The sequence below is a fragment of the Rhinopithecus roxellana genome, chromosome 5, assembly GCF_007565055.1.
Source record: "Rhinopithecus roxellana isolate Shanxi Qingling chromosome 5, ASM756505v1, whole genome shotgun sequence".
Taxonomy (NCBI): Eukaryota; Metazoa; Chordata; class Mammalia; order Primates; family Cercopithecidae; genus Rhinopithecus; species Rhinopithecus roxellana.
In genome coordinates this window covers 77,344,178-77,361,873 of record NC_044553.1, presented here as the reverse complement: position 1 = coordinate 77,361,873, position 17,696 = coordinate 77,344,178, and the positions used below count along the sequence as shown (strand labels likewise).

Here is a 17,696-nt window from a genome sequence, read left to right as displayed (position 1 = left end):
GGGTGATTAATTCAAGAAACTTGATCAAATTCAGATTCCGTGGTTGGGGGCAACCCAGAATACTTAATTGATTATACTTTCTATTGTATCAGGAGTTACATGGTATCTAGTTGTCTCTGTGGTTTTCTACTTAAAAATATCTCTGCTTTTTGCTTGTTTTACATCTTGTTGCATACTGTAGAACAGTGCCATCCAATAGAACATTTTTGTAATGATGTAAATGTTCTTTATCACCAGTGTCTAATTTGGTAGTCACTAACCACATGTGATTATTGAGCAATGAGGAACTGAATTTTTAGTTTCTTAAATTGAATTTTAAGTAGTCACGTGTGGCTTGTGGATACTGGAATTAGAAAGTACAATTAATAGGACATTTTTCAAGAGTATTAAATAACGAAAGTAGCAATAGATGTCTATTCCTGATTTTAGCCTAGATCACAGTACTGTTTCATCAGTAAATCAGCTTTTTAAATTGTCCATATTTTTAATGGACAAATCATAATTATACATATCTATGGAGTACAGTGGAATGTGTTGAAATATGTAAACAATGGAATGATTAAATCACACTAATTATTGTATTGCCTTGCCTTAGCATTTTTATGGTGAGACATTTGAAATGATACTTATTTTGAAATATATTATTATTGACTGTATTCACCCTGCTATGCAATAAATCTAAAAACTTATTCATCCAGTCTATCTGAAACTGTTTGGTCACCAACTCCCTCCCTTCCTACCCCTTTATCCCCCTAAGCCTCTGGTAACCATCATTATACTCTGTATGTCTATGAGTTCAACTTTTTTAGTTTCTACGTATAAGCGAGATCATGTAGTATTTCTTTTCTGTGCCTGGCTTATTTCACTTAGTGTAATGTCCTCCGGATTCATCCATGTTGTCACAAATAACAGAATTCCTTTTTGGAGGCTGAGTACTCCTGTGTGTGTGTACATGTATGACGTTTTCTTTCTCTCTTCATCCATTGATAGACACTTAGGTGGATTCCATGTGTTGGCTATTGTGAATAATGCTGCAGTGAATGTGAGAGTACAGAGATCCCTTTGACATACTGATTTCAGTTCCTTTTCATATATACACAGTAGTGGTATTGCTGGATTCTGTGGTAGTTTTGTTTTCAGTTTTTTGAGGAACCTCCCCGTACCATTTTCCATAATGGCTCTACTAAGTTACACTCCCATCAACAATGTATCAAGAGTTTGCTTCTTTCTTTATCTTTGCCAAGACTTACCTTTCATCTTTTTGATAAAAACCATTCTAACAGGTGTGAAGTGATACCTCATTGTGGTTTTAATTTGATAATCAGCTTTTGTGTACAGTTTACATGTATAATTATATCACCCAATTTTTCTTAATGGGACAGCGATCTAGGGCAGCCCTGCAGAGGTACCTGTTCTAGTGTAATCGCTATATGAACCACATGCAGAGTCTGCGCTTTGAGCACAAACTATATGCTCAGGTGAAACAGAAAATGGAGGAGATGCAACAGCACAACATGTCCTGGATTGAGGTGCAGTTCCTGAAGAAAGCAGTTGATGTCCTCTGCCAGTGTCGTGCCACACTCATGTACACTTATGTCTTCGCTTTCTACCTCAAAAAGAATAACCAGTCCATTATCTTTGAGGTAGGAATAGTTCTGGGTGAGGAAAAAGCCCACCTTGTATCATAGGACTACCTGATCTTTCATATATAAGATACAGAGTTTTCAGGGTTCTTGTTTATTCAGAAAATGTAGATAGACGAATTATTTATTACAAAGATACAAGAAGTTTCTATTTCTGTCCTAAATTATATTCAGATCGATGTTGTTTAGCCAGCTAGTGATTAGGTACGCAGATTCTGGAGTCAGCCCTAGATTTTAATCTTTACTTTATTGTATTTTAGTTCTGTTAATTTGGAGCAAATTACTTAACCTCTTATTTCTCCATTTTAAAGTGAGGATAATACCTTTCTAGGTTGTTATGAGGTTTAAGTGAGACAATTTGTGTTTAAGTGAGACAATTTGTGTTAATTGCTATATAGCACCTTGAACTCATAAGTTCTCAATAAAAACCTTTATTCAGGCTAAACTAACCCTGCAATATTAGAAATTAATGTGGTGGTTATGGTTGTCTTTAGTAGAGAAGTAATGACTAAAAAGCCAGCTTTTAGCAGTAAGGTTTTCTCAAGTAAAGATGCTCATTTAAAATTGATGCATAAAACATGGATATCTATATATGACTAGACAATAAGCCTGACTAGCAGATGGGACTTCATTTGGGTAACCGGTACAGAACTAGCCATCATAGTAAAGGATGATACAATTTGAATCTTCTGTACAGTGTTCTCTTATAAGAAATAAGTATAGCCAGATGTAAGCAATAATAGGTTTCTATTTTTTCTCGTTTCCCTTTGAGTTTTTAGCAAAGAGCAGCTCTCAGAATGAGAAAATTCCAAGAGACATTTTAAATCCTTTCAAATAGTCTTCAGTATTCTTCCAAAAGTAATGGGTGAAATCTTCAATTCTTTTAACATTTAAAATATTGTTCTGGAAAAGAACAAACAAGTTATTAGAGATGAAAGCCCTAGAGCTTTACAGGTGCAGTTAAACCACCTATGAAAGTTACAGAATCAGTGTTGAGAGCAGTCTGTAGTCAACAAAACAGTGAAAATGGTTTATCTTTTAGCTTTATTTTGAAGCCAAAATTTACTTTTATTCTTCTTACAGAATAACCAAGCAGATCTAGAGAATGCCACAGAGGTGCTCTCGGGCTACCTTGAACGAGATATTTCCCAAGATTCTCTGCAGGATATAAAGCAGAAAGTACAAGACAAGTACAGGTAATTTTTTTTTAAGCTGTTGAATAAAACTTTCTGCCAGTGATGGTCTAGTGTGCCTTAGTGGTCAAGTTCAGTGATAGTGAAACTAGGCTTAGCATATCCACCAACTGAGCTGCTGCCATGTTTCTCACAAATTGCTTCTGTCCGTTGGGCACTAAATTGCAGGTAGTAGTACTGGTGAAGCATACATAGAGGAGGAATTCAACCACTTATTCTACTGGCTAATTCTGCTTCTGTTCAATTATTTAGTTGCTACCTTGCAAGGAAGAAAGAACCCAGAAAGGCCAAGTGGCTTTTAGGATGAGAGTGAGAATTGGATGTTGGTCTTAGCCTGGAATCCTATGTATGGGTCATGGCTATTCACAAATGAGCTATGGGAACTTACTTTTTAGAGTTTTTATTAGATTTTTTGTGTGTATATATATATATCTAAGGAGATACTTGTCCTAGGAGTTGATTTTTCAAGATGTGCAAACCCCTACGCTATACATCATTACAAACCAAAAAAGAGAATACCATAATAATCTATTATAAGCTAAAAACACAGCTCACAAATTTAGCAACCCTTCCTAATAAAATCTCACCGAATTAGAAAATAGAAAATGAACTCTGTGGGCGTTCTGTGAAAAATTACATTTACATTACTACTTAGTATGAATGTTAAACTCTTTATCCCTAAGATGAGAGAAACAAGGCAAGGTGTGGCTCTCACCACACGTTAAAACTTGGCACTAGCATATTTAGCCCAGTGCGCGAAGCATTATTGTGCAAACTACAAACTGTTTTGTCGTTATATTAATATAAAACTGTATGGAATCTACAAGAACTATTTCTAGAATAAATGAATTTAGCAAGGTGGCACGATTCAAGATCAACCTACAAAAATCAGCCAGGCGCACTGGCACATGCCTAAAGTCCCAGCTACTGGGTGCTGAGCATGGAAATCCCTGAGCTCAGGCTAGTTGAGACCAACGGCAACTAGTGAGACCCATCTCTAAACAAACAAACAAAAAATCAATTGTATTTCTAGATACTAGCAACAAACAACCTAAAAATGAAAATTAGCCAGGCGTGGTGGCCAACAAGAGCAAAACTCCATCTCAAAAAAGAAAAAAAAATTAAAAATATTTTAAAAACCAAATGCTTAAGAAAAAGTCTAATGTAAGATATGCAAGCTTATGCAAGGGAAGCTACAAACATTGCTGAGCAAAAAAATTTATACCTAAATGACAAGACCTATATTGTTTCCAGGCTCGTTTGACTCAATACTATTAAATGTTCATTCTAAAATTGACCTATAGATCTCAACAAAACCCCATATCAAGGATTCTACTCAGTTATTTTTTATTTATTTTATTATTTTTTAGACGGAGTCCTTGCTTGTTGCCCAGGCTGAGTGCAGTGGCCCGAACTCAGCTCACTGCAACTCTGCCTCGCCCGGTTCACGCATTCTCCTGTCTCACGCCTCTAGAGTGATGGACTACGACGCTGCCACCATTCGCCCAGCTATTTTTTTTATTTTTGTAGTAAGCGGGGTTCACCGTTCGTACCGGATTGGTCTCGACTCCTGACCGTCATGATCCCCGCCTCCGGCCTCCCAAAGTTCGGGATTACGGCTTGGCCACCGGCCTGGCCTATTATTTTTTTAAAGACAGGGTCTTGCTGTCACCAAGCCTGGAATGCACTGGCATGAACACGCTCACCCAGACAGCTACAGTTTTGAGAAACAAGAGAGCTAATTCTAAAACTTTTATGACAATCCAAAGAATCAAGAATAACCAAAGCAATCTTGAAAAATAAAAAACGGAAGGATTTACTAATTTAAAGACTTACTAGAAAAGCTTCAGTAATCCAAAGTGTGGTACTGATGTAAGGATACACAAATAGATTAATGGATCAGAACAGAAAACGTAGAAATACACACACATATGTGATCAATTTTTAACCAAGGTACCAAGTCAATTTCATGGGTAAAGTCTTTTTAAGTAAATGTTGCTGGAACAACTGTATATCCATGTTGGAAAAAAATCAAACCTCATTCTGTTCACAAAAATTAATTTGAGATGGATCACAGACCTAAACATAAAATTTCAAACCATAAAACTTCTAGAAGAAAATATTTTGACTTTGGGTCATAAAACCATAAATACAAAAAAACGACTAAAGTGGATTTTATCAAACAATTTGTTCATCAAAATCCAATAAGTGCAATACAGAGTCTTTAAAAAAACATTCTAGCGTGATCTATCCATCAAAGTATTATATCCACAATACAACTAATACCTACAATAAAAAGGACACCAACTTAAATGAGAAAAAAAAAAAAAGACCATGAAAGACATTCAGAAACGGATATACAAATGAAAAATAGCATACGAAAAGTGCTCAACATCCTACTAATCATCTGGAAATGTATGGTAATTAAAATCAGTTTATTTAATATACGCCGAAATGCGCTAATTTAAAAAAACCTGACAATGTTACAATGTTGACAGACCATGTAAGCAACTGTAAACCTTCTTTTTTTTTTTTTTTTTTTTTTTTTTTGGGGGGGGGGGAGGTGGTCCTCGCTCTGTTCTGGCCCAGGCTGGAGTTGCCGTGGCCGGCATCTACGGTCTCACTGCAAGTCCGCCTCCCGGGTTTACGCATCTCTGCCTCACCTCCTGAGTAGCTGGGACTCCAGGCGCCCGCCCCGTCGCCGCGCTAGTTTTCGTATTTTTTAGTAAGACGGGGTTTCCCGTGTTAGCCAGGATGGTATGGATCTCCCTGACCTCGTGATTCGCCCGTCTCAAGCCTCCCCAAGTGCTGGGTACTCTGCATACATGACTGATGGAGACAAAAATGGTAAACCACTTTGGAGACAAGAGGGCGATTCTATAATAACTTCACTTACCATATGAACCAGTAATTTCTACTCTTATTTACTCCACAGGAAATGAAAACGTATATCACAAGAAAACAAAAACAAAACGGCTGGTGTAAGAAAATCGATAGCATCCTTAGTCTTCATATTGCCCCACTCAAACTTGAAACAACCTAAAAGTCCTTCCTAGGAGAATGGAATAACAAATTGTGGTATATTTATAGAATAAATACTACTCAGCTCAATAGAGAACAATGTCCTGATATCATACATATGGATGTCTTTAAAGCTATCAGTGGAAGACCCAGAGTCAAGGATACCTTATTCTATGATTCCACTTAATGTAACCAAAAGCAGGTAAAACAAATCTTAGTGATAAAACATCAGGAAGTGATACTGGAATGGGAGGAGCTCAGGGGTGATTTAAAGGTATTTGAGAACTTCTGGTTTACTTGTAAGTTTTATGTCTCCTTTGGTAATTATACACAGACGTATAAAATTGTCAAACTTCAACTTAACACTAAGATGTGTGCATTTTTGAATAATATTTAATTTCTACATATCAGTTAAATAAAGTTGAGCAGTGGATTCCTATTCCAGGAGTGTTTGTCTCTCCGACTCTATATGGCCTACTCATCAGTTTGCTTCAGTGACATTTTTGGGGCTCAATCTATTCAGACCCCCTTGATTCTGGAATTTTATCTTAAAGGCACCAATCCAGTGTGCCCCAGCATAGCATTTATCAATCTTAAAACGCAATTTTGTGGAAACAACAGTCATCTATTTCCATCGGTAGTTAGCAACCATTTGACCATTGTAAGGCACTGGCTTGTACATTGGATTTCCTTAGTACTAGCACTTAACCTACTTTAATTGCAACACGTTCAAAATGGAGTAAAAATTATTATTCAAAAGACATGGAGAACATTTCACCTTTCATTAATCCATTCTCTACGATCCTTTCCTGACCTTTACAACACTCCAAATTAGTACTAGGATTTTGGATACAATCATTTTCCTATCCACAGCAGAATACGACATCTTTTCCAACGCAGGTAGACACTCAGACCATTCTTCCTATTAGAAACTCCTTTATGCTTTCCCTAGTAGATATGAAACAAACCCCAGTCTGGGTATTGGAGGAATTTATTAACAAGCAACATCTTTGTTCATAGCCATGACAGACAGCAATTCAAATTATAACATGCACTTGGAGCAGGTGCAAACTTAACATTTTAGAGCATTTCCATAGGATTGTCTATTTGGCCCAAGAAGGCCCCACAAGAGTGCTCTACAAATGCTTGGGGTTTAAAATTATATTTTATGCTGTACTTCCTCTGAGATAAATGAGTGACATACAGAGGTGGCAGTACACATAGCAAAGAAGTCTCCCTCTAAAAGGAACGCTGGGACATTCCAAGTAATGGTTGCTTTTTGAGTAAGATCCCTAAGAAAACTTAGGACAAAATCCGCTGTGTGTGTTGCTTGCTCAGTCCTCCATGGAATCCCACTTGACCACGACTCCCGAAGAGCTTAGAGTCCTCATGCACAGGCCCAGATCATAATTTCTAATACACAGCATTTATGGCACTGAATGGTCTTATATGGGCACTACTCTGGCTGTATAGGCCTTAAAAAACCCTATCTTAGCTATAGAAGGAATCGCAGAATCTAATAGAAAAACGCTTTTTTTTTTTTTTTTTTTTGTTTGAACGGAGTACTTATGCTCTGTACGCCAAGGCTGGGTGGAAGTCTGGCCGATCTCAGCTACACTGCAAAGCTCGCTCGCCTCCCTGTTCTACGCCTATTCTCCTGCCTCAGCCTCCCGAGTAGAATGAGGAACACTAACAACGGTCATAACAGCCACCTCGGCCCGGCTAGCTTTTTGTATTTTTAGTAGAGACGGGGTCACGTGTTTGGCCAGATGGTCTCGAATCTGACCTCGTGAATCGCCCCGTCTCGGCTCCCAAAGTGGGTATACAGCTTGAGTCCACCGCGCCCGGCAGAAACGTTTTCCAGTCGATAAAAAAGCTTTTGGGGAAAACTGTCTACATACAGTTGGTTTTGTATTATTTTTATTTTTTTTGAGACAGCTCTCTCTGTCGCCCAGTGCTGCGTGCAGTGGCGGTACTCTTAGCTCACTGTTAACCTCCACCCTCCCAGGTTTCAGCGATTCTCCTGCTCAGCCTCTGAGTGCTGGGATTACAGGCATGCATCCCCATTCCCTGCTAATTTTTGTATTTCTAGTAGAAACGGGGTTTCACTATATTGCCAGGCTGTCTCGACCAAACGAATCCTGAGCGCTTAGTGTACGCCAGGCCTAGCCCGGAGGATCCACCAACAACCTTGCGGGATTCCAAGGTGTGTGAGCCACCATGCCCGCCTGGATTTTTTTATTTTCTATAATCAACCCTCCCATTCTTCATTCTGAAAGAAACCTAGTGCATATCCTCCATGGCTAGCGCAGCGAGGACGTGGGAGCGTACCAACTATACCGCCAAATCCTTTAAACAGTAATCAGTGAAGCGGGTTTACAGTGCAATAAGACTAAATCATGATTTGCTTGCAGGATATTATGTATCGTATACAGTCCAATGTCAGCTGGGCTGGTGGCTTCGCACTCTATCTGTCCCAGGCGTTACTCAGGCGGCTAGTTGGCATGGAAGATGTCTTGAGTCCTGAGTTCATTGGCAATTAGGCCACCCGAATTGTGCCTGTGAAGAGCCATTATACTCCCAGCCTGGGCAACGGCGAAGTGAGAACGCGTCACACGGGAGACTGCTCAAAAAAAACCTATAGCTTAATTTTTTACTAAGCCCATGTCATCAGATCAACGTAAGTAAGTTGAACTTCTGGAAAGGTTGAGACAGGGTGGCTTGCTTAATTTCATTAAAACGCTATGGGTGACTCTCAAATGTGAGCAGAAAAAAGGAGTACCTTTGCAGTACTTCTGCAACAGTGTATCTAGCGATCACCAACCAAAAGAGGCTTTGTTTTGAGAATGAGCCAACGATAGAATTAAGTTTCCAGGGCAATCTTACGTTGGGAAGTCCCCAATCAGTCTATATATAAGTTTTAAGCAGGTGCTTTTGTGGTGACGAGAAGCCAGATAGAGTGTGGGAAATACTTTATACATGACTCAACTAGCAGAAGCTGCCTACTGATCTTAACTGGTTGAGCGGCCTTGCAGATCCCTGCGATTATGCCGACAATCAAGTGAGAGCTTCAGACAAACCAACAGACCTTTTGTTTCCTGCGTACGCCGCAGTGCATTGCACTGTGGGTGCGACCAATAATAACCTACCGAGCGTTTGTTAAATGTATTCTGCCACTTACTAACAGGATGACCTCAGGGAAACTACCCATCTTCTTTGAGCTTCTCATTTTTTTCTTATTACAAATGAAAATTGTAACACATCATAAGTATCGCTGAAGAATGGGAAAAGCAAGACCTACTAGAGATAGCAGTGGCACATGCCATATCCCAGCTACTCAGGAGCTGAGTGCAGAGGTGTTGGTTGACCACGGAAGTTTCAACCGAGGTACAGGTCCTGGGCTCAACACAGCAAGACTGTCTCTTAAAAAAATAAAAAATAAAATTAAAGAAGATGGAAACAAACCATTTGACGTAAATAATCCGTCGCCAACATTTCTTCATATGCCAAGTCATTACATATATTTAAAAAATTAAAACTTCAGGGCATTTCAGTTTTGTCAAAGACAATTTCCATGATGTGAACCCAGCTAACTAGGATCTCCAAGTTTTCCTTCCTGATTAAGCTCTCAACATCCACGCTTGTATTGATGATCCTGCCCCATGGATCTGACTGGTTCTCTCTACACATGTCTGGAACAGTTAACATGGTACTACCCAGAGCTATGGGGTAACTGACAGGAAAAGCAGCAGTAAGAGCCGCAAGAGAATGATGTACAGATGGCAGACAATACCATTTTAGGGCTCCAAAATGGTTTTCTAGTTCCCAGTTCAATCTCATCCTGCCTTTGGGAATCTTTGAGACAGCTCTGTATCCTTATCTTTGGCCCAAGTTAGCCACTGGTGTGCTTATTATTGTAACTAGGTTTTGTTTTCACATGTTCTTTGATCCTCACAATACTCCTACGTAACAGACAACAGCATAACAGAATGAACATATGGAATCAGACAAGCATGGCCCTGTTAAACACTCAGTGTGTAACTTTTTAGTAAGTTAGTAGTGTATGAGTGTCTTTCCTCATAAAAATAGGGTAACAATGCCCATTTTGCTTTAGGGCTGCTTGGAAGATACAGACAAAAGTAAGGCATCTGGCAAGAAGCACTCAACAAATTACAGTTCCTATTAGTATTCCCATTTTACAAAAGGGAAAACTATGCTGAGAAGTGTTAATATTCTTACTACTATACCACACTTAAAATAAAAATACAAGATTATCAAAAGAATGAAAAGAAGTAGGAAACTTGTGAACTCTAAGTGCTCATGGAATTGTGCAGACTTGATGCAAATAGCTTTAATGACAGTTTTGCTTATAACCAGTCAACTTCCTTCACTCAGACTCTATTATTTTCCCTAGATTTCTCCCCCTTGGCAAGAGAATGTACTGCCAATCAACATGGCTGTCTGTCAGTTCTCACTTCTTGGTAAGACTTTTAGTTTTGTGATTTTCTCCAAGGTGGACCATTTACCAGAAAACCGACAAAAAAACAAATCGGGCACTGCACACCAGACCCTTGGGAGGCACCATTCCACAAAACCCACTCAACTAGGGCCTCCAGTGAGGCCCTATTCTGAGCCCATCAATTTGCCTTGAATCATTTTGTCCCTTATGATCTGGAGTTGCTCGCCTATATTCTCTTTTTGCAACTATAGAAGGCAATCCAGATCACGGATCTCAACCTAGTCTGCACGTGAGAACCACTGACTGGAATTAGGGGGTGAGAATGCGGAAAGGGCTTTACAAAAAATACTGATGCCTACCCAAAGCATTAATCATAATCTCCACAAGGTAAGACTCAGGCACTATTAATTGTTTAAAGTTTCTCAGTGATTCCAATTCGCAGACAAATTTAAGTATCACTAGTCTAGGTAATGCCAGATGAACAGTGGCATTGTTGCAAGCCAAGACTAATAGAAGCTGGAAAATAAACTGCCCATGGCCGGTTTTTCTTTGGCCCACATTTAATTAAGATAATTCACATGAAGAAGATTTCACAGGCTCTTCTCAGAGCCCATATAGTCCAGGGTAGTCTATTTCTAAAATATTTACTTGGCTCTTGTTGACATTTCAGTTTGAGACTCCTGGATTACTTGAGACCTCTGAATTACTATGGTAATAAGGTTGTTGTGGCATTGATAGGGCTGCTACATATCAATGTGTGACTGATTTACAAATTCTAACTGGCTCCTACCCTGAAAATAGTCCTAAATAAGCACATCTGTGGCCCTAAATAAATGATAGCCTGAAAACTGCTTTTCACACATATCTCATATTATTTTTTCCATCCTAAATGCTACTGCCTGGAGAAAGGTCAACAATAGTTGCCCTAAAAACTGGACTTAACTCCACACAAAAGCAAAAACTAAAAACCCAAAAGTTGTCTGTTCACTCCAATGGTAGGCACTATTTCACTGATATCCAACTGAGTATTTCTGAGTTGGCTATTCGATCTTGGGTAACTACAGAAGCAAAACCCTTAAAACAAACCAGATATAACCAAAGATATATCTTTACCCCCAAAGATATATGAAAAATCTGAGGGACCCACACATTTTCCTGTTTCTAAAGGAGCCAGAATTTTCTCATAAAACTCACTGCTTATCATCTTTTTAAAGCCTCAAAGGCTGAGATCCAAGGGATATGGATGTTCTGTGCATTTTCAGTTATCAATTACAAAACAAATCCTGTAACAATTTCCCACAGACTATCCAAAATTCTTTACATGGAAATCCATTTGAATAACTAAACCAACGGCAAATTACTTGGGCACTATTTAACAAATCATACTAAACCATTTATTCTCAACTACCGTGACAGTCTTCACATGAGGACTGCCTACCTTAATCTGCAAGCTGAAAAGGGCTACTCTTCTATCCATGGATGGTTTCTAACAATGAGGCAAAACACAGGGCCACATTAGTTGCAAACTGCAACAACGAATGAAAGATCAGAGATAGTATAGAGCAACCTCTAACAGTAGCAATGATAGGCATTTGTAATAGTCTTTAACGTGGTTTAAAGTACAACCAATATCGGTTCACAAACTACTTCCCTGGACAGAATACTAGGCATATGGACCGATAAACAAAACTATGATACAAAGAGGTAGTATGATGTTAAGTTTCAGGTGGAAGGAAATGAAAAATTGGATGAGTTATTTAACCTCAGTGAGCCTTATCTTCGTCCTTTATAAAAAAGGGCAATTTCTTTTCCACTTGTTTTAGACAGTAAGTTGAAGTGCTTTGAAGAGGAAAAGTGATCAACTCCCATAATTACAGATTCAAGTAAGAGTAAATTAAATTGTCCTAAAACCTGGACTTGGCCAGAGAATCAACGAAAAACTATCTTCAACTTTGGGACCTGGTTTCAGAAAACTCTCCCTTCATCCCTATATAACAGTACCACCTTTAAGAGTGAGCTAAAATGAAAGTAATGTGAAGGAGTTTTGAGGTTAGCTAAGAATGACTCAAAGTATTTTCTTTAAAAAAGTGGCAAAGAGCTATTGAGCATTTTTGTATCACTGTTCACCCGCAACACTTAAATTCATTTTGTGCAGAAATTGAAAGCGTTCAGAAATGCTACGAAAGCTCCTTACAATTCACTGTTGGGGGAATGGGCTCAATGCACGTTCCCCAGGAACTGCCAATTTAGACATTTTATATTAAGTGGGAACAGTGAATAAGGCACATAATACAGGTGGCTATTAGCCACCTTTAGTCATTTTTTAACTATAAAAATAAACATAAGTAACTAATGGAATAACAAAAAAAAAGTTTATTTTATTAGAATTAGGAATGCTCTTTCCCTCTGGGCAACCTGAACAGTCCGTTACATGAATCTCGCACAGTTTTCCACAGCACAGGGTGCTCTATGCACAAAATTACAGGGTTAGGAGCATTTAATCAATTTACCAATCTGATTGTCTCACCAACCCACCCCATCCCATCACCTAAGTGCTCTATTACCAGGGTTTGTAGCTAAAAGAATTTGTTACATTAACTCCTTTTCTCTCTTCTACTAAATTTCAGTTCCCAATCCTGGTTGAACCACTTTATTACACTGCAAATTCAACCATTTTAAATGAAGGCAGCCAGTCTTGGATCTGTTGTATATGTGTGTATGTATACACATGTGTATCTAATATATTTATTTAAACACACGTAAAACACATACAATCTGGGTTGTGGAAAATTACAGATAATTTAGTCTGATGATATTATATGCTACTCAATTTTACCACTGTGGTTTTTGTGTCCTGAGCTTTGGATCAAAATTTTATTTTAAATCACTGAAAGTCCATCTGCTGCTGATTGTTCAAATGAAGCATGCACTTTTCAAAAGAAAAACTGACCTCAAGACATGGAGACGCTGGTGCTTACTGTGAATAGAGCCCTCAGATAAGACGACTTACGTAGGTGAAACAGGGAAGCTGTCATAATACGGTTTGCCTATCCCAGCTGGGTGCACTGAATCTACTAACAACATAAGCAATTCACTATGGGAATTCCATCATATATGGTGGTATCTGTTGAAAGCTTGGAAGTAGAAAAGGGCCAGTTCATCTTGATCATACAAATTAGGGAATGCATGCCCACACAACTGCATATCCCTCAGGTATATGCCACACGAAACCTGAGCAAGGCATCTAAGAAAAGCTCTGTTCCTAACCGGGTGAAGCGCGTATTATGGATCGTGGCACACACAATTTTGGGGTATTTGTTGCAACAGGAACACATGGATTTATCACACTCAAACCTAGGTACTGCAAAGTTAACTGGTAAGACTTTTTTCTTAAACACCACACATACACAAAGCATTTTTTTTGTTATACTTTTATTTTAATGTCCGTTACAGAAGCTGGACTGATACCTCTTTAGCCACGTTTCACATAGAATTTTCTTTCCGATTAACATTTAAACTTGATTAAGCTTTAAACAAAATATACATATTTTAACCTCTTAATGTAGGTAAAAACTTACATTCTTATGCCTCCTTACAATTCTTTTTTTTTTTTACTTAAGTTATAGGGTACATGTGCATAACATGCAGGTTGTTAATATGTATATTTGTGCAAGTTGGTGTGGCTGCACCCTCAACTCGTAGCACCCATCATCATCATTTATATCATGTATAACTCCCCAATGCAATCCCTCCATCCCTCCCCATCACCCATGATAGGCCCCAGTGTGTGATGTTCCCCTTCTGAGTCACCGTGAATTCTCATTGTTCAGTTCCCACCTAGAGTGAGAACATGCGGTGTTTGGTTTTTCTCTTCTTGTGATAGTTTTGCTAAGAAATGATGGTTTCCAGCTGCATCCACGTCCCTACAAAGGCGCAAACTCATCCTTTTTTATAGCTGCTAGTATTCCATGGTGTATAATTGTGCCACATTTTCTTCAATCCAGTCTGTCACAGATGGACATTTGGGTTGATTCACAGTTTGTGCTATTGTGAATAGTGCTGCATATAACATACGTGTGATGTGTCTTTGTAGTAGAATAATTTATTCCTTGGGTATATACCCAGTAGTGGGATGCTGGGTCATATGGTACATCTAGTTCTAGACCTTGAGGATGCCATACTGTTTTCCATAATGGTTGAACTAGTTTTACAATCCCCCAAACAGTGTAAAGTGTTCCTATTTCTCCACATCCTCTCCAACAACTGTGTTTTCCCTGATTTTTTAATGTTGCCATTCTAACTCGTGTGAGATGGTATCTCATTGTTGTTTTGATTTGCATTTCTCTGATGGCGAGTGATATGAGCATTTTTTCATGTGTCTGTTGGCTGTATGAATGTCTTCTTTTGAAATGTCTGTTTTTTTGCTCCATATCCTTGCCCACTTTTTGATGGGGTTGTTTGTTTTTTTCTTGTATATTTGTTTGAGTTCTTTGTAGATTCTGGATATTAGCCCTTTGTTTTAAAGGAGCCACATACATCTATCTAGCAACTCTGACTGCTTTTCAAAGTTACCAGGGAAAGGAACTTAGGCTTTCTTTTAAAAAATCTCCTTAGTTTTAATGTATGTCTTTTTAAGATTGATAATGTCATTTGAAGTAAAATAATGTCATATGAATAATGTCATATGGAAGAGGGGAGGGAGACGAGAATATGGAGGAAGCAGACACTGAATTCAGATTTGCACCTGAGGTGGCAAGGGAGGAAAGGAGAAAAGGTACAGGTAAAGTTGATCCTAAAGCGACAAGTGGTTTAAGGAAGCAGCATTTATACTCAGCAAACATTCACTGATTTTTAATGGGAAAAGAACAGTTGCCAGTACATCTCCTGTAACAACCTTTTCTAAAAGGAAAAGTAGGGTTAATTCAGCAAAGCCTAACTTAGGCAAAAGGCCAGAGGAAAGTGAACCTACTTCCCAATGGAGTAATAGGATGTACAATGTAAGAGGAGACAAAGCTGCCTCACAAATGTTAAACACTCCCTAGGCACAAGACATTTAAAGGAATACGAAGAGGTCCTCAGCCTCAACTGGTATTTCATATTTAGACCTCTTAACCTAGTTGCCTAGCTCACTCTGTACTCCTGTATAAAACTGACAGATTTACGGATGCTGACCTATTGAAAAATACCACAGCCAGAATGGCCTAAACATGTATATAGTTAATAAAACCACCACCATCCTTTACTTTTAACATAGCTCTTAGCAAATTTCATAAAAATGGACATCACAGCTAAAATGTATTATTAATTTTCCTATGTGCTGACAACAAAAAAGCAGCAAACTCAGTGATTTCTATTTAAATGCACTAGATGGGAATATCATGTTCTAGGGGTGTTTGCCTTCAAACCGAACCCACAGCAACACACACAAGCAATTTCAGTATCCGCCTTTTTAAATTCACAATCTGAGACTAAATGAATGGCTATTTATATTTAAAGCAAAACATTTTGTTTGACACCCTAATGTAGAGAAGGGGTGACAGACGAGCCATAACTAAAATCTGAAAAGGCTCAAAGCAGCAATTAAGGGAAAACCGAAAAGTAAAAGAAATTTTTAAATGCTTCCATTGGATGTGACAGGGAACTTAAGCCTACAGCTGTGTGCATAACACGGGCACACAAAGGCTTGGGTAGAGGCACGATGCCATGGAGGGGGATTAGGTTGGGAACAGGTTAATTCATGAACTATAGCAACAAAACTCGCTGCTGTAGCCCTTAATCAGGTCATGGCATTTATTCAGAGCTTGACCTCCCTTGTCCTGATCAAGAGCAGGAATTCAAGGCATGAGGCCCATGGTCAGCAACAGACATACCAACACCAGAAAGGGCAAAGTAACCTCAGGAAAGTGAAAGAGCTCTGGATAGGTCTTTCAGAGGTGCTCAACCAACACACCTTCGTCCCAACCCCAACCCGGGAAAGATAAGCAAACTGAAAGAAAATGCACAGCAAATAGACATAATCTTGAAGATTTTTAAAGAATAAATTTTTTTTTGTAATTAAACATTATGCAAACACGTGCCACGCTTGCTTTGTCCATGCATATGTGCTATATATAATTTTGAAAAATACTGTGTTGTCCTCTTGTTTTAAAAGTCATAATACAAAGTTTTTATGTTTTTTGTTTGTTGAATCCTCTTGCTGCCTACCCCTTCCCCATCCCAAGATTTTCTTTACAAGGAACTAAGCATCATTCACTCATGACCTTGGGGTATGAGAGAAAGAGAGTCAGTCTGTGTGTGGGTGTATCTGTATGTGTAGGGGAGGAAGGGGAAGAGGTCCTTTACCAAAGTACAACAAAATGGCTGGTTTGAACATGAAAAGCAGTGTCAAGGAGCTGTTTGAAATTTTAACTGTACTACACTCAGGAAAAGGAAAAAGAAAAAGAAAAAAGGAGTCAGCTTTGAGAATGAAGCTACGTTACAAGTTAAAGTTGGAGGGCTTTTAGTGTGTCTATCACACTTTTGTTGGCGGCCTAGAATACTGTTGTACAATGGTTTATTTACCTTTTTTATTACAATATGATTTACTTAAACTTTCCGTTAACAAAACAATTCTGGTACTACAGTACCAGTGGTGTCGGAATAGGCTTACTGCCTCCTTGTTTGTGTTTGTTTTGTTTTAATTGCATGAGAACTCTAGATGGTAAAGTTTTCAGAGTTCATTTTGTGCAGGGCCATTCTCAGTCCTCAATGTACTCCCACAGATCTTTTTCATAGCCTTCATGCACATGCTGTAACAAAACCCTTCGTCGACTCTCACAGAGAAAAAAAAAAAATGTTGTCAGCCTCTAATATTAAAAAAAGAGGCATTTACTTATTTTTAAGGCATCCCTATAGTTTATCCAGACTCGAACCAAGCACCTATTTTTAATTTTAATAGGCACACGTTCAGGTCTAGATGTACAGACACATCAAACTGCTTCTAATATTAAAATAGTATTTTCTGAAAGCCATTATTCCATGGGAATTAATTTTAAAGCAATAAAGTATTACAAGTTCTGATGGACCTTAGAAATAATTCAGTCCCACAGTTCTGCAGATAAACAGGTTCAGAAAAAATTTCATGGGTTCTTTATTCACGTCCTTAAAAATCTTTGTTAACTGTAAAAGTACTATGAACACATTATAGTGCAAAAGGCTAGGGAAGGGAAGAGGGTATTTGGTGTGTTTGTTTTGGTGTGTGGTTGAGGACTAAATTCTCCAAGTCTCCAAACTCCCCTAAGTTGTCCTACGTACTGTCTCAAACACTAGCATTTGTCACTTTGGGAGAAAGAGCTTCATGTTGAGGAATCAAACATTGGGCATCGCGATTCGTAAGAGGAG

General features: G+C 38.6%; 2 protein-coding genes across 3 annotated transcripts in view; both read left to right on the top strand.

Moving 5' to 3' along the window:
- The window catches only part of ARIH1 (ariadne RBR E3 ubiquitin protein ligase 1), a 110,251-nt gene extending 106,946 nt beyond the window's left edge, over nt 1-3,305 (top strand). Inside the window, 2 exon segments of the mRNA XM_010385300.2 lie at nt 1,383-1,643; nt 2,727-3,305. Coding sequence (XP_010383602.2) covers nt 1,383-1,643; nt 2,727-2,843 — 378 coding nt within the window. The 3' untranslated portion in view covers nt 2,844-3,305.
- Nucleotides 1-17,696, top strand: part of BBS4 (Bardet-Biedl syndrome 4) — a 393,503-nt gene that overhangs the window by 307,017 nt on the left and 68,790 nt on the right. The gene's annotated exons all lie outside the window — the stretch shown is intronic.